A 19,699-nucleotide genomic window follows, 5' to 3' on the forward strand; every position below is an offset into this window, starting at 1 on the left:
GTTTTGATGATTCACCCTGGTGTCAGCAAGGGTTCCTGTGTGATTATTGGAGGTGCCTTCTGAGAATGATTCATTTAGTGTAAGATGAATCACATCCTAGAAACACTTATGTCTCTTTATTAAATAAATGACTCTAGAGAACTAGCTCCACTGTAGATGTAAACTTTTGAGACATCAAATTGGGTGTGATGAATTCAACACCTTGTCACTACATGGAAATTTATAGATTTCACAGAGTCAGTGTGACAGCAAGTTCTGGGATTGATAGAGGCCAAGGACTGAGAAATGAGGTTCCTCAGCCACAAGAGTATTTAAACTGCAGCTATTTGTTTCTTAATTGTACTACTAATAAAATCAATCTGTTTGGTTCGTATCTAGCCTGCAAATTTGAGAAGGTATTGCTATGACTTTTAGTAACCTGCTCATATTTCAGACCTGAAAGAATCTGAAGATGTCATGATTTGCTGTGCTACTTTCTAGCAACTGCTGGAGTTGTAGTGTGTTTTATTGTTGAGGGCTGTAGACAGTTGCATCTCCTGATCAGTCCACGCTGGCTGATGTATGCTAATGTGAACAGGCACTAAGTTTATTTCTGTGTTCTGCTAAATATTTCAGCTATTTTCAAAATGCTTCTGGCGTGGCAGATATTGTATGTAGGAAGTAGGGCTGTATCTCCACAGAAGTGGAAATACTTTTCAAGTCTAAAACTTGCTTGTAAGATCTCTTATTCACTGCAAGAGACAATGCCCTGCAATGTGTTTTTTGTTTGTTTGTTTGTTTTTCTAGAGGGGATGTGGCCCAGTGAATGAGGCAGGTAAGCCTAGTGGTGTCCAGTCTCATTGCTTAGATTTTGGGCAGTGACCCTCCCTTGACTGATCTTGGTTAATCAGTCTTGCTGTGATTCAGTTTGCACACATGTAAAATGAGAATGTTTCCCTATTTTTACCAGAACATTATATAGATAATAAAAATAGCTTTAGATGGAATCTGTGAAGATGTCATGATTTGGTGTGCTACTTTCTAGCAACTGCTGGAGTTGTAGTGTGTTTTATTGTTGAGGACTGCTGTCAAAATGGAAGCTGATTTCTAGAGAGGTTCTTCTTCTATGCAGAAAAAAAGTGTGTGTGCGTATGGTTTTGCAGGCAAATACTTTAGATGTGCTTCCTTTCAGGAAGCTACTGATTACTTTATAGATTTTTTTCTGTTTTTTGGGATTCATTATGTCACAGAGGCCTGTTTGGAATGCATCCTTGAAAAAGGTGTTTCTAAGGATTGCGTGAGAAAATAAATCCAAGTGTGCAGATAGAACAGAGAAATAGACACAAACCACAAGATATGGTGGGTCTTTGTCAATGGGCAGTTAGATGTTTTTCTTACTGGGTTCAGCTAAATGGGTCAGTGGATAGTGAAGGTATTCTGAGCATGGACACCTCAAGAAAGGAGGATTGGTTTGTGGCTGTATTGCTCCAGGTTTATGGTCTAGCTTCTTTGAAATATGTCAGCACAAAGTAGGAGCAAATCAAGCTTTCTCTTGGAAAGGGAATGCAGTAATCATAAATCTGATTGTCTTAAGTATGGAGCAGAGCTTCCATTAACCTGAAGCCCTGGCCCTCCTCATGCTGGAGGGAATGTTCAGTCTGCAGTATTTTTAGACACCACAGTTCCCTGGAGTCCTCTTTCTAAGCATTCTTGTTCGTGTGAAGTGTATTGCACATTTCTCTGCATGGGTATCAAAGCCAAATGGATTGGAAACTTATCTCCCAGGAGCTCTAGACCAGCATTTCATAAACTGGAAGTGCAGTAGAAGTAATTTAGCTATTCATATGCCAAACAAAGTATTGGTCAAGCATGGATAAAGCCATAGAAGATGACATACCTCAGCCCAGAAAAATCAAGCAAGGGAATGAGAATGATGTGGAAGCTTAATGTAGCTGTAAAAAAAAGAAGCATCTTTTTGTGGCTATTGAGCAACAGTAGTTTTTCAACCTGCAACACCTCTCTCTTCTTCCAAAAGAAAATCAATGTAAGAAGGGGAGCAGACTAAGGGTTTTTCACCTACTTCATAAACAATAGTTACAGAATCATAGAATCAGTCAGGGTTGGAAGGGACCACAAGGATCAGCCAGTTCCAACCCCCCTGCCATGGGCAGGGACACCTCACACTACATCAGGCTGGCCAGGGCCTCATCCAGCCTGGCCTTAAACACCTCCATGGATGGAGCCTCAACCACCTCCCTGGACAACCCATTCCAGGCTCTCACCACTCTCATGGGGAAGAACTTCTTCCTCATGTCCAGTCTGAATCTCCCCACTTCCAGCTTTGTTCCATTCCCCCTAGTCCTGCCACTACCTGATATCCTAAAAAGTCCCTCCCCAGATTTCTTGTAGCCCCCTTCAGATACTGAAAGGCCACAAGAAGGTCACCTCAGAGCCTTCTCTTCTCCAGACTGAACAGCCCCAACTCTTTCAGTCTCTCCTCATAGGAGAGGGGCTTCAGCCCTCTGCTCATCCTCATGGCCCTTCTCTGGACACCCTCCAGCATGTTCATATCCCTCTTGGAATAGGGGATCCAGAACTGGACACAGTACTCCAAGTTGGGGTCTCAGCAGAGCTGAGCAGAGGGGGAGAATCACCTCCCTCGACCTGCTGGCCACACTTCTCTTGATGCAGCCCAGGCTCTGCTTGGCTTTCTGGGCTGCAAGTGCACATTGACAGCTCCTGTTGAGCTTCTCATCCCCCAGCACTCCCAAGTCCCTCTCCTCAGGGCTGCTCTGCAGCCAGTCCCTGCCCAGCCTGGATTTGTGCTTGGGATTGCCTCAACCCAGATGCAGGACCTTGCACTTGGTCTTGTTGAACCTCCTGAGGTTGGCTTGTGCCCAGCTCTGCAGCCTGTCCAGGTCCCTCTGGATGGATCCCTTCCCTCCAGCCTGCCCAGGTCCCTCTGGATGGATCCCTTCCCTCCAGCCTGTCTGCTGCACCACACAGCTTGGTGTCATCAGCAAACTCGCTGAGGGTGCACTCAATGGCTCTGTCCATGTCACTGACAAAGATGTTGAACAAGACTGGTCCCAGGACTGATCCCTGAGGGACTGCAATTGTCCCTGGCCTCCACTGGGACATGGAACCACTGACAGCCACTCTTTGGGTGCAGCCATCAAGCCAGTTCTTTATCCATCTAGTGGTACACCCATCAATTGTAAGAGAGTTTCACCTCTAAGTAGTAACTTCTCTCATTGCGCTTCCAGATGTGTTGCAAAATGTTTGTGCTTTATGGGTTCCTCTAAGTGTAGAAAAACTCCTGAAAAATCACCTGACTAATCAGTAGTATTTGATACATTTGTAAGTGGATGAAGCCTTGTTGCCAGCTATTTGCACCAGTTTCACCTTAACTTTGTATGCACAGGGTGTCTTCAATACCTGTGAAGTCTTGCTCTTTCTCAAACACCTGCTCTAGGAGTGCTGCAAGAGAGTGCTAGGAATGCTTCTCTTGAATCCTAAGCTTATCACTCCACAGGTAGAGATCTATGGAGAACAACCACCAATCTCTTAGATCTATATGGAATAAAGCACAAACTGACCTTTAATTAATCCCTTAATTTAAGGTAAATACCTGCTTCAGAAATGTAATTAGAGTAGGGGAACGTGGAGAATCTTGAGCAAGGGTTGTAGAATGGCACTTTCTCAGGAGCATCTGGAAGTAAGGCTGCTACAGCTTTTTGCATGTAGATTGAAAGTCTTTGTTGTCAGAAAAGATGAGATAAACCACTTTAGCCTGTCTCTGAGTTGTCTTCCTTGCTGTTTTTTGAAATGTCATACAGTAATGTCAGATTTTAATTGTTTTAATATGTAATTGCAGACAGATATTGTAAAGTTCTCCTTTATAAACTTTAACTAGGCCAGGTGAATAAAAATCAAATAGCCTGCAATAAATAGTGTGTTGTTGAACCTGATCTGCATGGGGATTTTATCTGTTAGCAGAAATGGAGTTCTTTATGGAATACTGACTTGTCTTTTTACAAGATAAGACATTTTCTGGTGAGGACGTTATTAACCTGAATAAAGATTGGATTATATATCCAAAGAGAAATTCCTAATGTGGTAGTGCAGCTCAGTGATTTGCTTTCTCAGGAAGCATGGCAATTCTTTGTTCCTCCTTAATTTGCAGCAGTTTGGCATTTGAGCACATCTTCAGTTTTGCATGAGGTATGGCAGAAGGGATCTGCTTGCACTCTAAAATACTGCTAGAGATGGTGCATGCAAAATCCCTGTAGTCTCAAAACATGTTTTCAAGGAATATCATCTTGTTTTGCTGTTTTAATCAGTTAACCAACTCAGCATGGTAATTTTATAGACAGTAAGAAGTGTTTAGCTGGTGGAGGCAGAAATTTCATAGACCTTTGAATGAATCACGCTGAAGAAATGTGATGAATTATGGAGGATGATAATTACCATAAGTGATCAATAAAATCAGGAGTATTAGAAGAAATCTTCTGAATTGTGTACTCATATTCTTAAGTTGGATTACACGTTTCTGCCACTCCTTCCTCTACACACCCTTGTCCTGCTCCAGTGTGGGGCCTCTCCCATGGGAGACAGTCCTCCAGAAACTCCAATGTGAGTCCTTCCCCATGGGTTGCAGTTCTTCATGAACTGCTCCTGCATGGGTGTCTTCCACTGGGTGCTGTCCTTTTGCTTGGATCTTGAGTGTGACTGCACTTGTTCTCCAGAGTGGATAGTTGAGTTTGCAGGACCACCCCTAGGCTAGGATGGTCTCATTTTATTGTCTTCCTTGCTATAGTGGATTCTGGCATTGGGTTTTGTTAGCCTAGGGCTGCCCAGCTGTACAAGAAGAGTTTCAGTTATGTGCAGTCTTCCTCTATTAGTGATTTTAATATTTTATTTTGTAAACAGACCTTTTAACTATCAATGCTACATTTTTGTATTTACTGAAAATTTGAAAACCTGTCGCTGTTTTTGTTTCTACTTTTCATCTGTTTATCATTCACTGATTTTTGACTCGGAACTTTTCAGAGGAAAAGGAGGAATCCAGTAACAGCAATGTATTCCCTTCACAGGATTTACGAGCGCATCATCGATCCCCCAGAAACTAGTTTGACACCCGAAAGCAATTTATGGCTTGGGCAGAGGAACAGGAAACATGGCTTCTTTAAGGTAAGCAGATCTGAAATGCCACACAAAGGAGGAAATTAATAAACAGTCAACAAGATAGTTCTCATTAGTTGCCTTACACTCCTGAAATCTGATCTGTGAATGCTAGTAGGAACTGTGAACTTAGGATTCAAGGTGGGTCCAATGCTTAGAGAAAAGGATCTCTTCCTACAAGGTAGAGTATCCTGGTCACTGACTGCAGTGCAGAGTCTTTGGGAGATTTGTTTGATTTCCTTACTTTAGGTTTCACCTACCTACTGTGCTCTACTTTGCCACTGCTGGGAACAGAATGAGACTGCAGACGGTTGTGGAGTCTGTTCCTGGCTTTCATCCTCAAACCTTCCCAAAGCAACAGCTTTGTTGTTGTCTCCTGGTCAGATAGTAATGGTCTTACTCACTCTGGGGAGCCATTTCCTCTTTGATTTGATATGTAGAATGCCCTCAGCCTTCTGCTGTTTGCCTCGGGTGACCCTTCTTGTTTGCCCCTGTCAGCATTGAACTTCCAGAGCAGAGGTCTTCTGGCCTGTGATCCTTGCAGCTTTGGCAGATACTGGCTATTGTATGCAGTGCATTTGCCTTACTGCAAGCCAGTGGATATTTCTGTTTCTGGAGTGCCTTTCTTTTTTTTCTGTTTTTATCAGCTAAGTGTGTCACTGAGTTTCTCCACAGAAGGTGAATGATGGGTCACTGAGTTTTGTTCATGAGCTTCTTTGACCTTTAGAGCTTCCATTGCTTCCAGAATGCCTGGGCTGAAAGGCTGGCTAGCTGGAAGGACTCTGGCTGCTCCTGCCTTCTGGCTGGGCAACCTGTCTTTTTCCATTCATGAGGCTCCCCAAGACATCATCATTGTTTAGGAGAGCATGTGACTGAGGAACTTCTCAGAGGAAAAAGAATTCAATTCATAACAATATATTCCAGATTCAATTAGTGGCAATATATTACCAAAATGGCAAAGGCCCAAGAAATGACCTACAACGTGAAAAGCCCTCTCCGCTATGTTTCCTTTCAGCTGTTTTTGGCCCCTGCTGAGGCTGTATGATTTTCTGGTCGAGGCTGAATCACTGAACCAACCAGCCAACAAAATGCACCAACAAACTTCCCCTTCCACCCGAAAATGAATTCTTTTACTTTGTGAGCAGGCTACAGAAAAGTTTCCTGATATTTCCTCAAGTTTTGGATAGCAAGCTGCAGTGCAAGTGTCTGTAGTGCAGTGCTAGCCCAATCTGCCTGCCCTCGATACTGGCATGGATTTGTTTCCAAGGTGATTTCCCACCCACTCCATTTCCCTTTTGTCTTATGAATCGAGAGCCTCAGTTTTACAAGGTGCTGTTTTTCTGAGGACCTCTCTTCAACCCGCCCAGATTTCAACAAGCTAGGACAATTTGTTTGATGCAGAAATGGTTTTAAGCATAGCAACCACCAATTTTAATTACTAAACACAGGTAAAAGCTAACTTTCCACTGAAGTGATGGTCCAAAGAATTGCTCTGAACCCAGAGTGGGTTTCATCCTGCGGCAGCCGAGCTGTCACCGTGGAGTGAAATTGATGGCATCGTTTTATTCTACAGCTGCTGGTTTTTTACCTCAGCTGCTTCCCGTAATTCCACAGATGGTAAACATATGTTTATAGCTACAGAGGAGAAAAAGAAGTTGTATCAGAGTCACCCATCTTAAAGCCTTCTTTTTATGCAGGCAGTCAGAGCCTCGGAACTCTGGGATATTATAAGACTGTAAATTAATATTTCTCTGCATTAACACTTTGGAAACAGCAGGGTAGCTAATGATATGCTAATGAGCTGACAGTTTTTATTGATCATAATGAAAGCCGACAAGTGCCTTACTTTGCTTTATGCATGCTTGAATATTTTGCTAACTTTCTTCAGGGCAGAAATATAATTGGTTGTATTTTTTTTAATCCTGCTTGAGAGTTTAAAAAAAAAAAAATCTTACTTTTTAATGTTACTCATTGCCAAAACTTGGTATTTTGCCAGTTTGTGAAGAGTACACAATCTCTTTCCATATATTTACATGCTCAGCAGGACCTTCTTTTCTTTTTTTTCAGAACAATTTGTTTCACTGTTTTAGCATATATTATAAAAAAAAAAAAATCTATTTTCCTTAATGTAAACAGAGATCTGCAGGGAAATAAGAGCATTAAAAAAGATTTAGCATTTTTGTATGTGTGTTGGAGCCACGATAATGTGTGTAACAAAAAAGCACTGGATATGCTTTGGGGTATCATCTTCATCCTTCCAAGAGTGTTCTGACTTTAATTATAGTTAATGAATTGTTGTGTCTCTCCATAAATGTACAGCATTAAAGCACACTCTCGGCCGTATCCTCATGTGTGTTTCAGATCTTCAGTGTATCAGAAGAGGAAGGGGAGGATGTGCTATTCATAAGTCACTGTGGCCAGTTGCCATTTTTCTTATTTATCCTTTTGTTCCCCAGCCTTTCTCACAGCGATTATTCCACAAACAGCCCTGCTGTGTCTGTGGCCTTCCTGGGAAATGAAGTGCTCCATGGCATAATCAAAGGGATTGAAAGTCTCACCCCTTACAACTAGGAACTCCTACTTGTAACTTGCCTGATAATGCCAAACATTTGGAGTTCAGACAAGACAGAATGATTTTAGCACAGCAGTGGTGGGAGAAAATGTGGAGCAGACTTTAGATAGCTTTGTCTATTTGCTTTGAAGGCTATCTCACGAATTGCTTCCTTAAAAAAGAAACCCTTGAGGTTTCTTTGTGTGACCCTAAAGCCCAGATTTCTTTTAGGGTTAGAGAATACCATTACAATCAGATTAGGAAACCAAAGTAAATGCAACTGAAAGGAGGAAGAGGGTGATACCAGTCATCCAGGCAATCCTTACTCTAGGAGGGGCCTGACTGCTGTCAGGATCAGAATTATCTGCAAAATTCATTTCATCGTTGAGAGATCCCTTCCCCCAAAGGCTCCCTCCAAAGAGCTGCTGCAGAAATGAGCTTATTAATACGCTGCTGACTAGGTGATTCCTCTTGAAAGATGGTAATTTTTGTATCTGCTGCAGCAGGCTCTATTGATCCTGCTGCTGTGTCTGGGGATTGTGCAGGAGGTGCTTGAGAAGGATGTTGATATTCTTACTGCACAGCATCACACGTACGCTTGAGCCTCTGTAGTCATTTTAGTTTTGGAGTTGTATAGACTGAGGTGAGATAAATGCAGTCCCAAGGGCAGCTGTTGAGGTGCCTGATGTGGGGTGTGTGCCCTGCCTAGAGGAGCAAAGTGCTGGGCTAGCAGTGTTGGCATGGCCTTGCCTAGGCACAGGGGTTTGGGCACGTCTGCTGGGGCTGCTATGTGAAGCCTTTCTCCAGCCCTGGCCCATGCAGCTTGCACTACTGTGTGGCACACCTTAGCTCTGTGGGAGAAGGAGGTTTTAAAGGGGGTGAAACTCATTGGAGGAGATGAAAATGGAGCAGGGAGCTGGTGGAATATCAGCCTTTTCACAGACTGTGGGAGGAGTCCGCTGAGAGAGAAGGGAAATGCAATAAGCAGGGCTTTTGTGTTGCATCCTCATGGGATGGACTTGGTATTTAGTGCTGCAGGCCTGGATTTAATCTTGTAGTTGGTAATCCACCTGCACAGGTGAAGGCTCTTCAAGCTAGTGAGCTCTGATGCTGAGCTGAAGCTGGGGCTGTAGTTACCCACATACTTTAATGATAACATAAAGGTGATGTCTGCTTGGGAAAGGAAAAACTGGGAAGGTTTTGACCACTGGCATCTCCTTGTCAAGGCTAAATGCTGATGTCCTTTCAAGGACCAGTGACTGAAGAACTCCAACCTGTTCTGATGTAAACCAGGGCCCTGGACTTGCCTGGGGATCTATATGCATTCCTAATTGTCCTTCTGGCTGTGGATTTAGAGAGCTCTTGGCAACTTAGACTTCATGCTGAAGGAGGAATAGTCCAAGCTCGTTCATGTGTGATACAATAATTATGGCTGTAATAAGTGTTTGCCTATAATGAAGACTTTCTATTAAAAAGATACATCAACAAAATTTCTGCTCTTTGAAGGTTTGCTTCTATATTTGATTGTATTAATTCTGTTTCAGAGGGTTTATGGACTTACAAGGCATCTATAGTGGTGAATTGAAGTTCATATGATTTTTCCATGGTAACATGTTTTCATGTAGCCAGAAGTTAAGAGAAAAGAAATATCTGTGTTTTCTCTTAGGCGAGTATTTAAATCATAGAATCATAGATTTGTTAGGATCATAGGATCATAGGATGTTAGGGGTTGGAAGGGACCTTTGAAGATCATCGAGTCCAACCCCCCTGACCAGAGCAGGACCATAGAATTTAGTACAGGTCCCACAGGAACACATCCAGATGGATCTTGAAAGTCTCCAGAGAAGGGTTGGAAGGGGCCTCAAGGATCATCTAGTTCCAACCCCCTCCCTTGGGCAGGGACACCTCACACTAGAATGCAAAAGACAATTGAGTGGTGGGTCTCTGATGCAACAAGCCAAGTGTATTTGAAGTTCAATGCCCACTTGTGGAAAAACAAAAAAGGAAAAAAAAAAAAAAGGTTGAGGAAAAACATCACTTCTTTCTAGATGATGTCTTGTTAGCTGTGCAATATGATCCGGAGGAACTTTGTAATCTCATTTACTCTTGGTTGAGCTTTTCACTGGAGAGGCTTAAGCACTGAAATGTATTTTTGTGCCTCACCTAATTTCTCGCTGCTGGCAGAAAGGATGTAAAATGGCTTTCAGGATGTTCCATTTCCAGTGACAGTATTGCTTCTCATTATTATGATGGTTTTATTATTCTCCTAGATGAAAAGGTTAATAAATGTATGTACTGCAAGAAAGACTCTGCGATCTGGTTATGTCTATTAATATTTTCAGTTAATATTTGATCATGAAGCAGTAAGCAGGAAGCCATGCTTGCTGATTACCTTCTGCTGCTTTAGAAAATGAACACATAAATGTTAAATGCTACTGTACTTGCCAGGCTTCTAGGGCTATCTCAGGATTATATTTTATTTATGGATGAGGTTCAACTCTTTGAGCAAGGGACTGTGTCCTAAGTCTGCAAAATGCACTCTGTTGCAGTCGAGTTGAAAAGTGGAGCATGGTATTACAAAGCAGGAGTTTAATTAGATAATAACTGCTGTGATTATAAATTTCCTTTCAAATTAAAGAAATTCTTCTGTGTCTGGGAGCAGACAGAGCCATGTCACAACATCTGATTAACAGCCAGGGAAAGTGCAAAGAGCAGTGATAGAAGTCCCTTATATTATTAAAACTAGTGGATCTTGTGGAGCAAGCAAGTTACACAGTCAGGGATGGAGCAAGAGCTTTGTACTGGGCTTAAAAGATACACAAGCTTCAGCATTTTCTAGGCTGTTTGAAGGTTCTAGGGTTCTACAGGACCCAGGTGAGCAGGGATGTTGGGCAACCTTTCGTGTCTGCTGCTTCTGGCAGAGATATCCTTGCAAGACAGGGACAACAGGGCATGCAGCTGGCAGTGGACCTTTGGTCCTTCCTCTCTCCTGTCCTGCCTGGTTTGATTTCTTGGCCTCATACAACCTGCTCTATCTGGCTCTGACCTCGGAGTCCTGATTTTTGCCAATCCTGCACAGGAGAGCTTTCCATCTGCCAGGGTTAGAGAGAGGATTTAATTCAAACTGATGGCACGATTACACAAGCTGCCTGTTGAGAGATACAAAGCTAGCAGGCTAACCTGAACCAAACAACTGAAGTGCAGGCTCTTGCTTACCTCTTGCACTATGTGCTTCTCTTTTCAGAACGTTTGATTTCCCAGCCTTGTTTGGCTCCACCACTGCAGAACATTGCTGTATTTTCTTTTGGGCTTAAGTGTGTCATGGGCTTGAATGATGGATATAATTTTCCTGCCTTTTTCACCACTCTCATTCCAATCTAAGACTCTTAAGCAGCTTATATTTGGTGATTGCAAAAGACAAAGCAGTATTATTTCTGTGGTTTGTGAAAATGAATATCCAGACCGACAGGAAAATAGGTGGAGCTTATATTTTGTCCAGATACAGCTTTCCCCCTGACAGGAGTGAGCTGGTCAGGGTATTTTTGTACCCACTTCAGAAGTGACTTGTGAAGCAGGTCTGAGTGAATGCTTGCAATCTGTATTACCAGATTTCTCTTCTTTTACGAAGGGTGTTATCCAAGATGTGAAAGTCATCTTCGTACCTAATGGATATATAACACAGTGTCCTAATCTGAATCGCAGTAAGTAGCAATTTCTTTATCCTCCTTTTCCACACTTTCCCCACCCCCCCTTAATAAAAATGACTTTGTTCTAAAAAGAATATTTTCAGGCTTGTCAGTTTTGCATGTGCTGACTTCCAGAAGGCAGTAATTCTGTGCAAACAGAGAGCATTTTATGTTCGGACAAATCAAATCTGATGTACTGTGGCTTATTTATGGGTTATTGTGTCTTTCCTTCTCTTCCTTCCAATGTCTCTTTCCTGTTCCTTTATTGAGCGTGCCCAACCTGCAGTGATTTCTTAAGTCTGGTGCAAGGAATCATGGATTTGCAAGAACTCCTGGCAAAAATGACTGCAAAAGTAGGTACCTAAGCTTCTTTGTCCATTTCCTTCTGTGCTAAGACCAACATGGAAGTGTTTTCATGGTAGGGCCATTTTTTGCTCCATCTGCCAGTAGCTCTCTCTGCAGTAGACTTATTGGTTCAGCTTCATGGATGTGATTTAAGCCTTATGCAGTTTCTATTGTCTGCCTTTATTATTTGCAAGATAGTCACAAAAGGCCCAGGGTCTAATTTTTTTTCTAAGAAGCCTTAGCACGATTTCCCTTCTCATGCTGAGGGATAAATGCAGAAGCAAAGGAGTGAAATCCCTCAACAATTTCCTCACCCTGTGATGCTGTCAGAGGATGTGTGTTTGCCTGTGGGAAGCCCTGAGAAATCTTCAGGACTGGTGTGGTCTCTTCCTGCAAAGTGAAATGAATGGGAATCTGTAGGCCCTAGTGGGATTTGGGGGATTTCCTTTTGGGTCTGCTCCCACAATACCACAGTGTGTTAACTAGGACTGTGAAGTTTTGGGGTAAGAAGCTATGTTTTAGAGCTGACTGAACCCCTGATGTGTGTGAAAGGGCAATCTGTGAACACTTTTTGAGGTTCATGTTGGTGAACTATCTGGTTTGTGGTAAAAGGCAATTAATTGTCTCACCTGGAACAGCACTTAGGTGCTGATTACTTACAGACTGAAGTGCAACTACAACCAACCTGTAGGTGCCTTTAATCTCTATGTAGCTACTGAACAGGAATTTCAAAAAGAAGATTTGCATAGTGACTCTGCTGGCACAGAAGCATTCTACTGCTACTCTGCTGCCATTGGGTATTCTGTTCCTTCCCAAGAGGAAAGAGGAAACTTTGTTTTCAGTGGGTGTACACATCATTCCCACAATCCACTTACCCAGCTGACATGCTTTGGACAGGCTGACTCTGAATGAGAGATGTGAAGCTTTTAGTTCAGTTTGCTGCTTGCTCTGTGAAAGAGAGGCAATTATTCCGAGCCCTGCTGGTGGTAGGAACAAGTTCCAATTATGCACTGTACTGAGTTACTTGCTTTTTCTGCTGTTAATTATGTTTTTGCTTGCAAGTAGTTTATGAGGGGAGGCAAATAACACAGTATTTGTGCTGCAAAGACTCTGTGCTTCCATAAAGTGGTGCTGGGATAATCTTTCATTGCTCATTTCTTTTCTGTTATAGCAGTGCACTGGCTGTTTGCTTGCAGTTGTTAGAGGAACACTGTTGTCCAGGAAAAAATGCATGCAGCAGGAAAGGAAGTTAATTTGGTAGACAAGTGCAGGATAAAAATGGAGAGACTTGAGGGAAGCATTAGGCTTTGTCTCTCCTTTTCAGCCCTAGCCACAATAGGCAAAAGTGGTATTAATGTAGATCCAGGTATATCATATGGGGATGATGTATGGTGAGACTTAGGAGGGTTGTGCAGCTGCCTGCAGAGGTCCTGTTTAGCAGAGAGTGTGTCAGAGAATGGCTTGCTAATGTAGCTAGGCAGTGAACCCCAACTCCTGGTCCTGCACCAATAGCTGTGGAGCATGGACATGATGCTTTGCAAGAGTGGTTCCCATGGTTTGATGTCCTGTTGTTGCTTTTAGGCTCTGCTGTATCTAGGGTTTCAGTTTCTTCCTCCCCTCAGGTTTGGTTAAAGCTGTATTACTGCATTGAGTAGAGCAGTGAAGGCTGTTTGCAGTGAGTGTGTACATGCAGTTTATATAGAAACATCAAACTATGAAGATTCAGACCAAGGCATGCCTGGGAAGAAAACATCAGAGAGTGGCTTCATGCTCCAGTGAGTTTGGTATCAGTGCAACTCACACAGTATGCAGGCAGGAAGAGAGAGGAACCTCTTGCTTGGGCTTTGCCTCAGGGTCCCAGGAGTGTAGCACTGGCTCAGGATGGAACATGGGGGCTGTATAAGGGGCCCAGCAGAGCACTGTCTATATCAGATTGTCATGGAGTGCTGCATACAGGGGCATTTGATCATGACCTCTATCTACCAAGTTAACTGCCATCATGTCCTCTTGCTACCTGTGTCTAGTAAAGACATAGCTTTCAGAGGTGAATAAATGCTGCTTTTAAAAGGCTTTTAATTTTTGTTATTATTGGAATTAATTCTGAATCTTCCCAGTATATTTGTTTAATTGATTTAATCTTGTGTCCTCCGATAGACAGACACCATAGATCCGAGTGTTAGAAATCTGTCTAAAATGTGAATTTGCTGCAGGAGAAGGGGATCCTGTAATATTTCAGCATTCCTAACTGCCATGCTGGGATACTGTTAGCTCCTCTCTGAATATAATGGCTAAAATAATTCATGCAACTTTAATGCTTGACTGCAATCAATCTGGGCATCTCCTGCATTTCTTTGAGTGGAATATAATTTCTTTTTGGTAAAATATGGGCCCACTCTAGAGTGTGCTTTGTATTCAGATGTGCTTGTTACATGAGCTAGCATGCAAATGACAGAAGTTAATACATTGAAAATATTTATTCTCTAAGCAGTTTCTTTTGCTTCTAGGGAACAATTTCTAGGAGAGACAAAGCACAGTACCAAGTACCGCTTTCAAATCTGGGTGTTTCCAAAGTCCATCCTCTTTAAAAATCTGTATAGCCCATTTGTTGGGGAATGTTAATTAACAAACAAAACAACAACAACAAAACCCAAACCAAACCAACAACCTAAGGTCCCTTCCAGCCCCTAACATTCTGTGATTCTGTGGAAAAAAAACCAAAGCAAACCAAACCCCAACCAACCAAACAAAAAAACCAAACCCAAGCAAACACAACCCCAAAAGAACCCAAACCAAAACCCAACAAAATCAAGATATGTAAATAAGGTAGAAATGTAAGACCAGTCAATCAATAACCTTCTTAACACAAATGAATACATTTTATGTACTGTAAATACAGTTTCTAAGTATAGTGACCTGACAAAGGTTTCTGCTGAAAACAAGCAGCTCAGTAAGAGGATAGTTTTGCCTCTAAGATGTGAAAAAACACTTTAGTCACTGAATCATGCTGCCTCTGGGGGAGATGAGTATCAGGCCCCTATTATCTGAAAATAACAACTTAAGAATTAGGGAGCTTTTATTCAGGGCTTTCTCTCATGAGGACTGCACAGAAAAAAAAAGAAAAAAAGAAAACCCAAAACAACAACAAAAAAACCCCAACACAGAAATTGGCCTAGTATATATTTTCTTTCTCTCCCCCCTAAATAATTTGTTCTTTCACTGGCAGGAATGAAAAAGGACATATTAAAATACTTTCATTTAAAGTTAATAGATTTTAGAGAATGGAGATATGTGAAATTCAGGTATATGGCATTATGTAAAAAAAAAAAAACCTGTAGCACTCTGCATTCCTTTTTGGAATAAAATTTGCTACTATTAACATGTAGCAACTTATAATGTAGGATAATGGCATCATATTTATAGCAGAGTGGAGTAGGCATTCATCTTGTCTTGTGCCAGATTTAGGCAGCCTTGTTGTTTGCAGTGGCTTTAGTGTGATGGCTTAAATGCATAGGACAAATGTGAATTAAAAGACTGTGAAATACTCTTATCCAGATGGCACCAGGCTAATTTTTAGAGCAGTGACAATTCTGGGGCCTGAAGAATGCACATATTTACTGCTAAACATTAAGTCTGTATTTGTATTTATTTATTTTTAGTATTGGTAAATGGGAAAGGCATTTCATGGTGGTTAGAGATGATGGCACTGGGTACAACATGTGCACAGGTGGGGCAGATTCTGTCTGGAGGATGTAAGATGGTGCTTTGAATGAAGGGCAGGTCTGTGATGCAGCTTAGGGGAGGCTGATTCAAGAAGCCTTGTGCTTTGCTGCTGCTGCATGAATGGACATTGTTCCCTCTTACTGCATAGTGTCATCAGGAAGCACAGCAACTGCCAATGTGCACATGTGATATGTGGAGGAGATCCATCAGTTTGAACTTGGAACTGAGGAGGTAATGGGAACAACAAGGAGTGTTATGAGTTAGCCACCAGCCTGGGGCTTACTCCAGGAGAGTGGCTTCTCCATTCATCTGAGTCTGGGAATATTTGGTAGTACAGTGAATTAAAATGCTTTCTTTCCCTCTAAATCACTGAATATTACGTGGCTGAAATCTTTCTGAAAGTCAGAAAGTATTAGTCTGGGTGATGCTTAGCAGTGACGAGATGGGGCTGGGGCTGATTGGGAAAAGTCAGTCTGCTAGTCTTTATGCTTTTTTGACTTGTCATCAGGTTGATGAGCAAATGAAAAAAAAAAGTCGTTTGTGTACTTTGGTAGTGCCTGGACATTTCTGAGGGGACCTTAGTGGGGTTTGTTACTATACAACTGCAGGAGTCATGAAGTATTGTCAGTTAGCATGGATAGACTCATAGAATGGTCTGGGTTGGAAGGGACCTCCTAAGATCATCCAGTCCAACCCCCTCTGCAGTCAGCAGGGACATCCTCAACTAGATCAGGTTGCCCAGAGCCCTGTCAAGCCTCACCTTGAATATCTTCAGGGATGGGGCCTCAACTCCATCAAAGTCCAAGGAGTAGGGTTAGTTTGTACCTGTGACATCCTGGCTCTCAAAGGTTGGAGTCAGACTTGGTTCAGCTACAAATAATTAAACTGCTTTCTCACACTTGCCTGTTTTAAATCCAGGTGTTTGAATTGCAGAAATCTCATCAAGTTACTTTCCTTTATAGTTAAATTATGCAGAAACAAGACTGAGTCAATTGGAGGACTGTCATTGTGAGAAGACTTGTCAAGTAAATGGATTGATCTATAGAGACAAAGACTCATGGGTTGAAGATGATCACTGCAGGAACTGCACGTGCAAAGTAAGAATTTCTAAAGACTTTAAGGAATAGGACCTAATTAAAATGTGAAAAAGGTACTTGAATACATAATGTGGGAACTTTGGTTTTTGTATGCATCTAGTGGTAGCATCAACAATAGGGTGAGAGATGCAAAAATAAATAAAACTTTGTCATTGCTTATGTGCAGGCTTCATAAATAAAACCTGCTTGCCCTAGAGAATGCTTTCTTGTTTGTTCTAATTATATCTGTGAGGACTTTATGGTTTTGGGGTGAAAGTGTGGCATTGTCTGTGTTTGGTTTGGAATTGTTTTTTGCTGTAGTAGGTTTTTCAGAAAGGGAGCATTATCTTAATAATATTCATAGATGCTTAGTTGCATCTTGCCTGGGAACAACGTGCAGATTGTATTTTCAGCGTTTATTGCTCTGAAAAAAAGCAAGGAACAGAAGAGAATTAGTATGTAAATCTTGTCGTGCTGAAATTATTTGATAAATATCTGAAGAGAGTCTTTGTTTGCTCAAGAAAATAGAAGACTGATTGTTAAAAATCTCAGAGATGATTGGCACAGCCCGCAGAAAGCGGTGCTTGTGTTCTGCTGAAGATGGGCTTATGTTTTTCACTTCATGTGGTGCTTTGCTCAGGGGAAGTGAGGTAACCCCAGTAATGTCACAGACACTATATCAGAGGTTGGAAAGGACCTCAAGAGATCATCAGGTCCAACCCCCCTGCCAGAGCAGGATCACTTGGGGTAGTCTGCACAGGAATGCATCCAGGTGGGTTTAGAAACTCTCCAGAGAAGGAGACTCCACAACCCCCCTGGGCAGCCTGTTCCAGTGCTCTGTCACCCTCACTGGAAAGAATTTTCTCCTCATGGTGAGGTGAAACCTTCCATGTTCAAGTTTGAACCCATTGTTCCTTGTCTTATCACTGTGAACCACCCAAAAGAGCCTGGCCCCCTCCACTTGACCCCCACCCCTCAGCTATTGATAGACATTGATCAGATCCCCTCTCAGTCCTCTCTTCTCCAGACTAAACAGCCCCAGGGCTCTCAGTCTCTCTTCACAGGGGAGATGCTCAAGTGCCCTAAGCATCCTCCTGGCTCTCTGTTGAATTCTCTCCAGCAGGTCTCTGTCTCTCTTGAACTGGGGAGCCCAAAACTGGACACAGTATTGCAGGTGTGCTCTCACCAGGTGTGCTGGTTTGAGGCCAGCCAGAACATCTCTTGCCCCGAAAGGGACAAAAGAATGACACATACAAACGGATTGGAGAGTGATGGAAAGTTTAAATGGAAAAGCAATTGGTGAAACTACAGAAAAAAACTACACAGCATAGTGGCAAAGAACATCCTAAAGCATACAGAGTCCCTTACATAGTACTCAGAGGTTTCCCAATCCTTCCCTCCTCCCACCTGAAGGTCTACCCAATCCCTCAGGGCTCTTTCTTCCCCCCCTCCCACTGCTAGGCAAGTCTCAGGCTGGCCAGGTCTGAGACTGCCCCCCCCCTTCATTCTCCTCCTGGCATTAGGCTTAGTCAGGCCTAAGAGGCCTGAGATACTCCCCCGGCATTACCCGATAAGAAAGCATCTCCCATGGGAGCAGAGAGGGAAGAAAGAGGAAGAGAATGACTCTGCAGATGGCTTTATAGGGCGCAGGATTTCTGGGTAGAAATACGCCATTTCCTGTGTCCACCCCTACTGGGTGGGCACCCAGGACACCAGAGGTGTATCTCATGCAGCAGTGGCAGGGGGCACCCAGCCTAAACTGCCACACCAGGGCAGAGTAGAGAGGTAGAAATGTGTATCAAGTGTATCAAAACACGTTGGTTCACGTTCAGATGTGTATTGATTCAGGTTTGTAGTTGGATATAATTAAACTTGTTATCCAGGGATGGTTTTGCAATCCACAATGCTGTTAAATAGGTTTTTGGTCTCCTGTGTATTGTATAAGGTATTCACTAATTACAACAGTTGTAGCTGAGTTCTGTCTTAAATCCTTTGCTTAGAGTGGAGTTGTGGAGTGCCGAAGGATGTCCTGTCCCCCTCTTGATTGTCCTCCTGATTCTCTTCCCGTGCATGTGGAAAGCCAGTGCTGCAAAATATGCAAGGGTGAGTACACCAGACAGATCTCCTAGTTTCACTCTCTTTAAGCAGAGTTAAACTTGACTTTCCTAGGTCCTTGTGATTCAGGTGACAGGAGTCACAGTGGCAAACTTGATTTAAGAAGAAAATAAATAATTGCTAAGAAATGAACAAGTATTCCAATTTTTTGAGGTTCTCTTTTTTTTACCTGTTGTCAATGTAAAATTAATTATTCATCCACTTGCTTGGGGCTAGGAAGCCTTACTTGGCTTCTGCTTGTATCTCCTGTTGATGTTGGAGCATCAAACCTCTGGTCTGAACTTTACACAGAGATGAGCAATAAACCAAGCTGCTCTTGTTGTTTGTTTTTTTTTTTTCCATATCTATAATAGAATTTCAGACCCTTGGTTAATATCACTGTGTGGAGTCATAGTTTGGTGTAGTTAAATTTAAAATAAATTCATGAGGAGAAAAAAAAAATAAAAGAAAGGCAATGTTGAGATCATTGTTATTGTTAGCTCTCAGATCCTTCTGGAAGTGAAAGTGACATTCTTAGAAGAAATATTCAATGTCTGTGCCATAGTACTAGTACCAGGGACAAAGACAACTTCTATACAGAGATTTTAGCTGATTACTGATGCCAGGCTCACCTTCAGAAGTATAAATTATCTCCCTCCCCCCAAGCATTAACTTGCTTCCTGCTCTGTCCATTTGTTTGTTACAAGCAGTCGTGGCAGGAGAATAGAAAGAAAGAAAAAGGAATTTTTTTCAAATTCATCATCTTCAAAAACTAGATACAGAGACTTTTTAATTTAAACAAAATCTTCAAATCTTGGAGATTTGGAAACTTCATGCATAAGTTTGTCAGTAATTCATTAAGACAGAGATGTGGAATTATTTATTAGGAAAATAATATCTTTATAAATTCTTTTTTCCCCACATTCTGTTAGCCCATTTTCAGTCCACGAATTCATTCATCCCATGCACAAATCTTCTTTAGCTGCTGTCTTGCTCTTGCTCTTGTTTGCTCATGTCATCTCCTTGTTCTCATCTGTGTGTCAACATGAAGACTCTGCTAAGAG

At 42.2% G+C, this 19,699-nt stretch overlaps 1 protein-coding gene across 2 annotated transcripts in view; it reads left to right on the forward strand.

The window, feature by feature from the left end:
• NELL1 (neural EGFL like 1) overlaps positions 1–19,699 on the forward strand; it is a 310,625-nt gene that overhangs the window by 60,801 nt on the left and 230,125 nt on the right. For both annotated transcript variants that reach the window (XM_054390328.1, XM_054390329.1), the window contains exons 5-9: positions 5,076–5,172; positions 11,343–11,415; positions 11,671–11,753; positions 16,428–16,562; positions 18,542–18,644. In XM_054390328.1, coding sequence (XP_054246303.1) covers positions 5,076–5,172; positions 11,343–11,415; positions 11,671–11,753; positions 16,428–16,562; positions 18,542–18,644 — 491 coding nt within the window. The remainder of the gene's footprint in view (positions 1–5,075; positions 5,173–11,342; positions 11,416–11,670; positions 11,754–16,427; positions 16,563–18,541; positions 18,645–19,699) is intronic.

This window comes from Indicator indicator, chromosome 21 (assembly GCF_027791375.1).
Source record: "Indicator indicator isolate 239-I01 chromosome 21, UM_Iind_1.1, whole genome shotgun sequence".
Lineage (NCBI taxonomy): Eukaryota > Metazoa > Chordata > Aves > Piciformes > Indicatoridae > Indicator > Indicator indicator.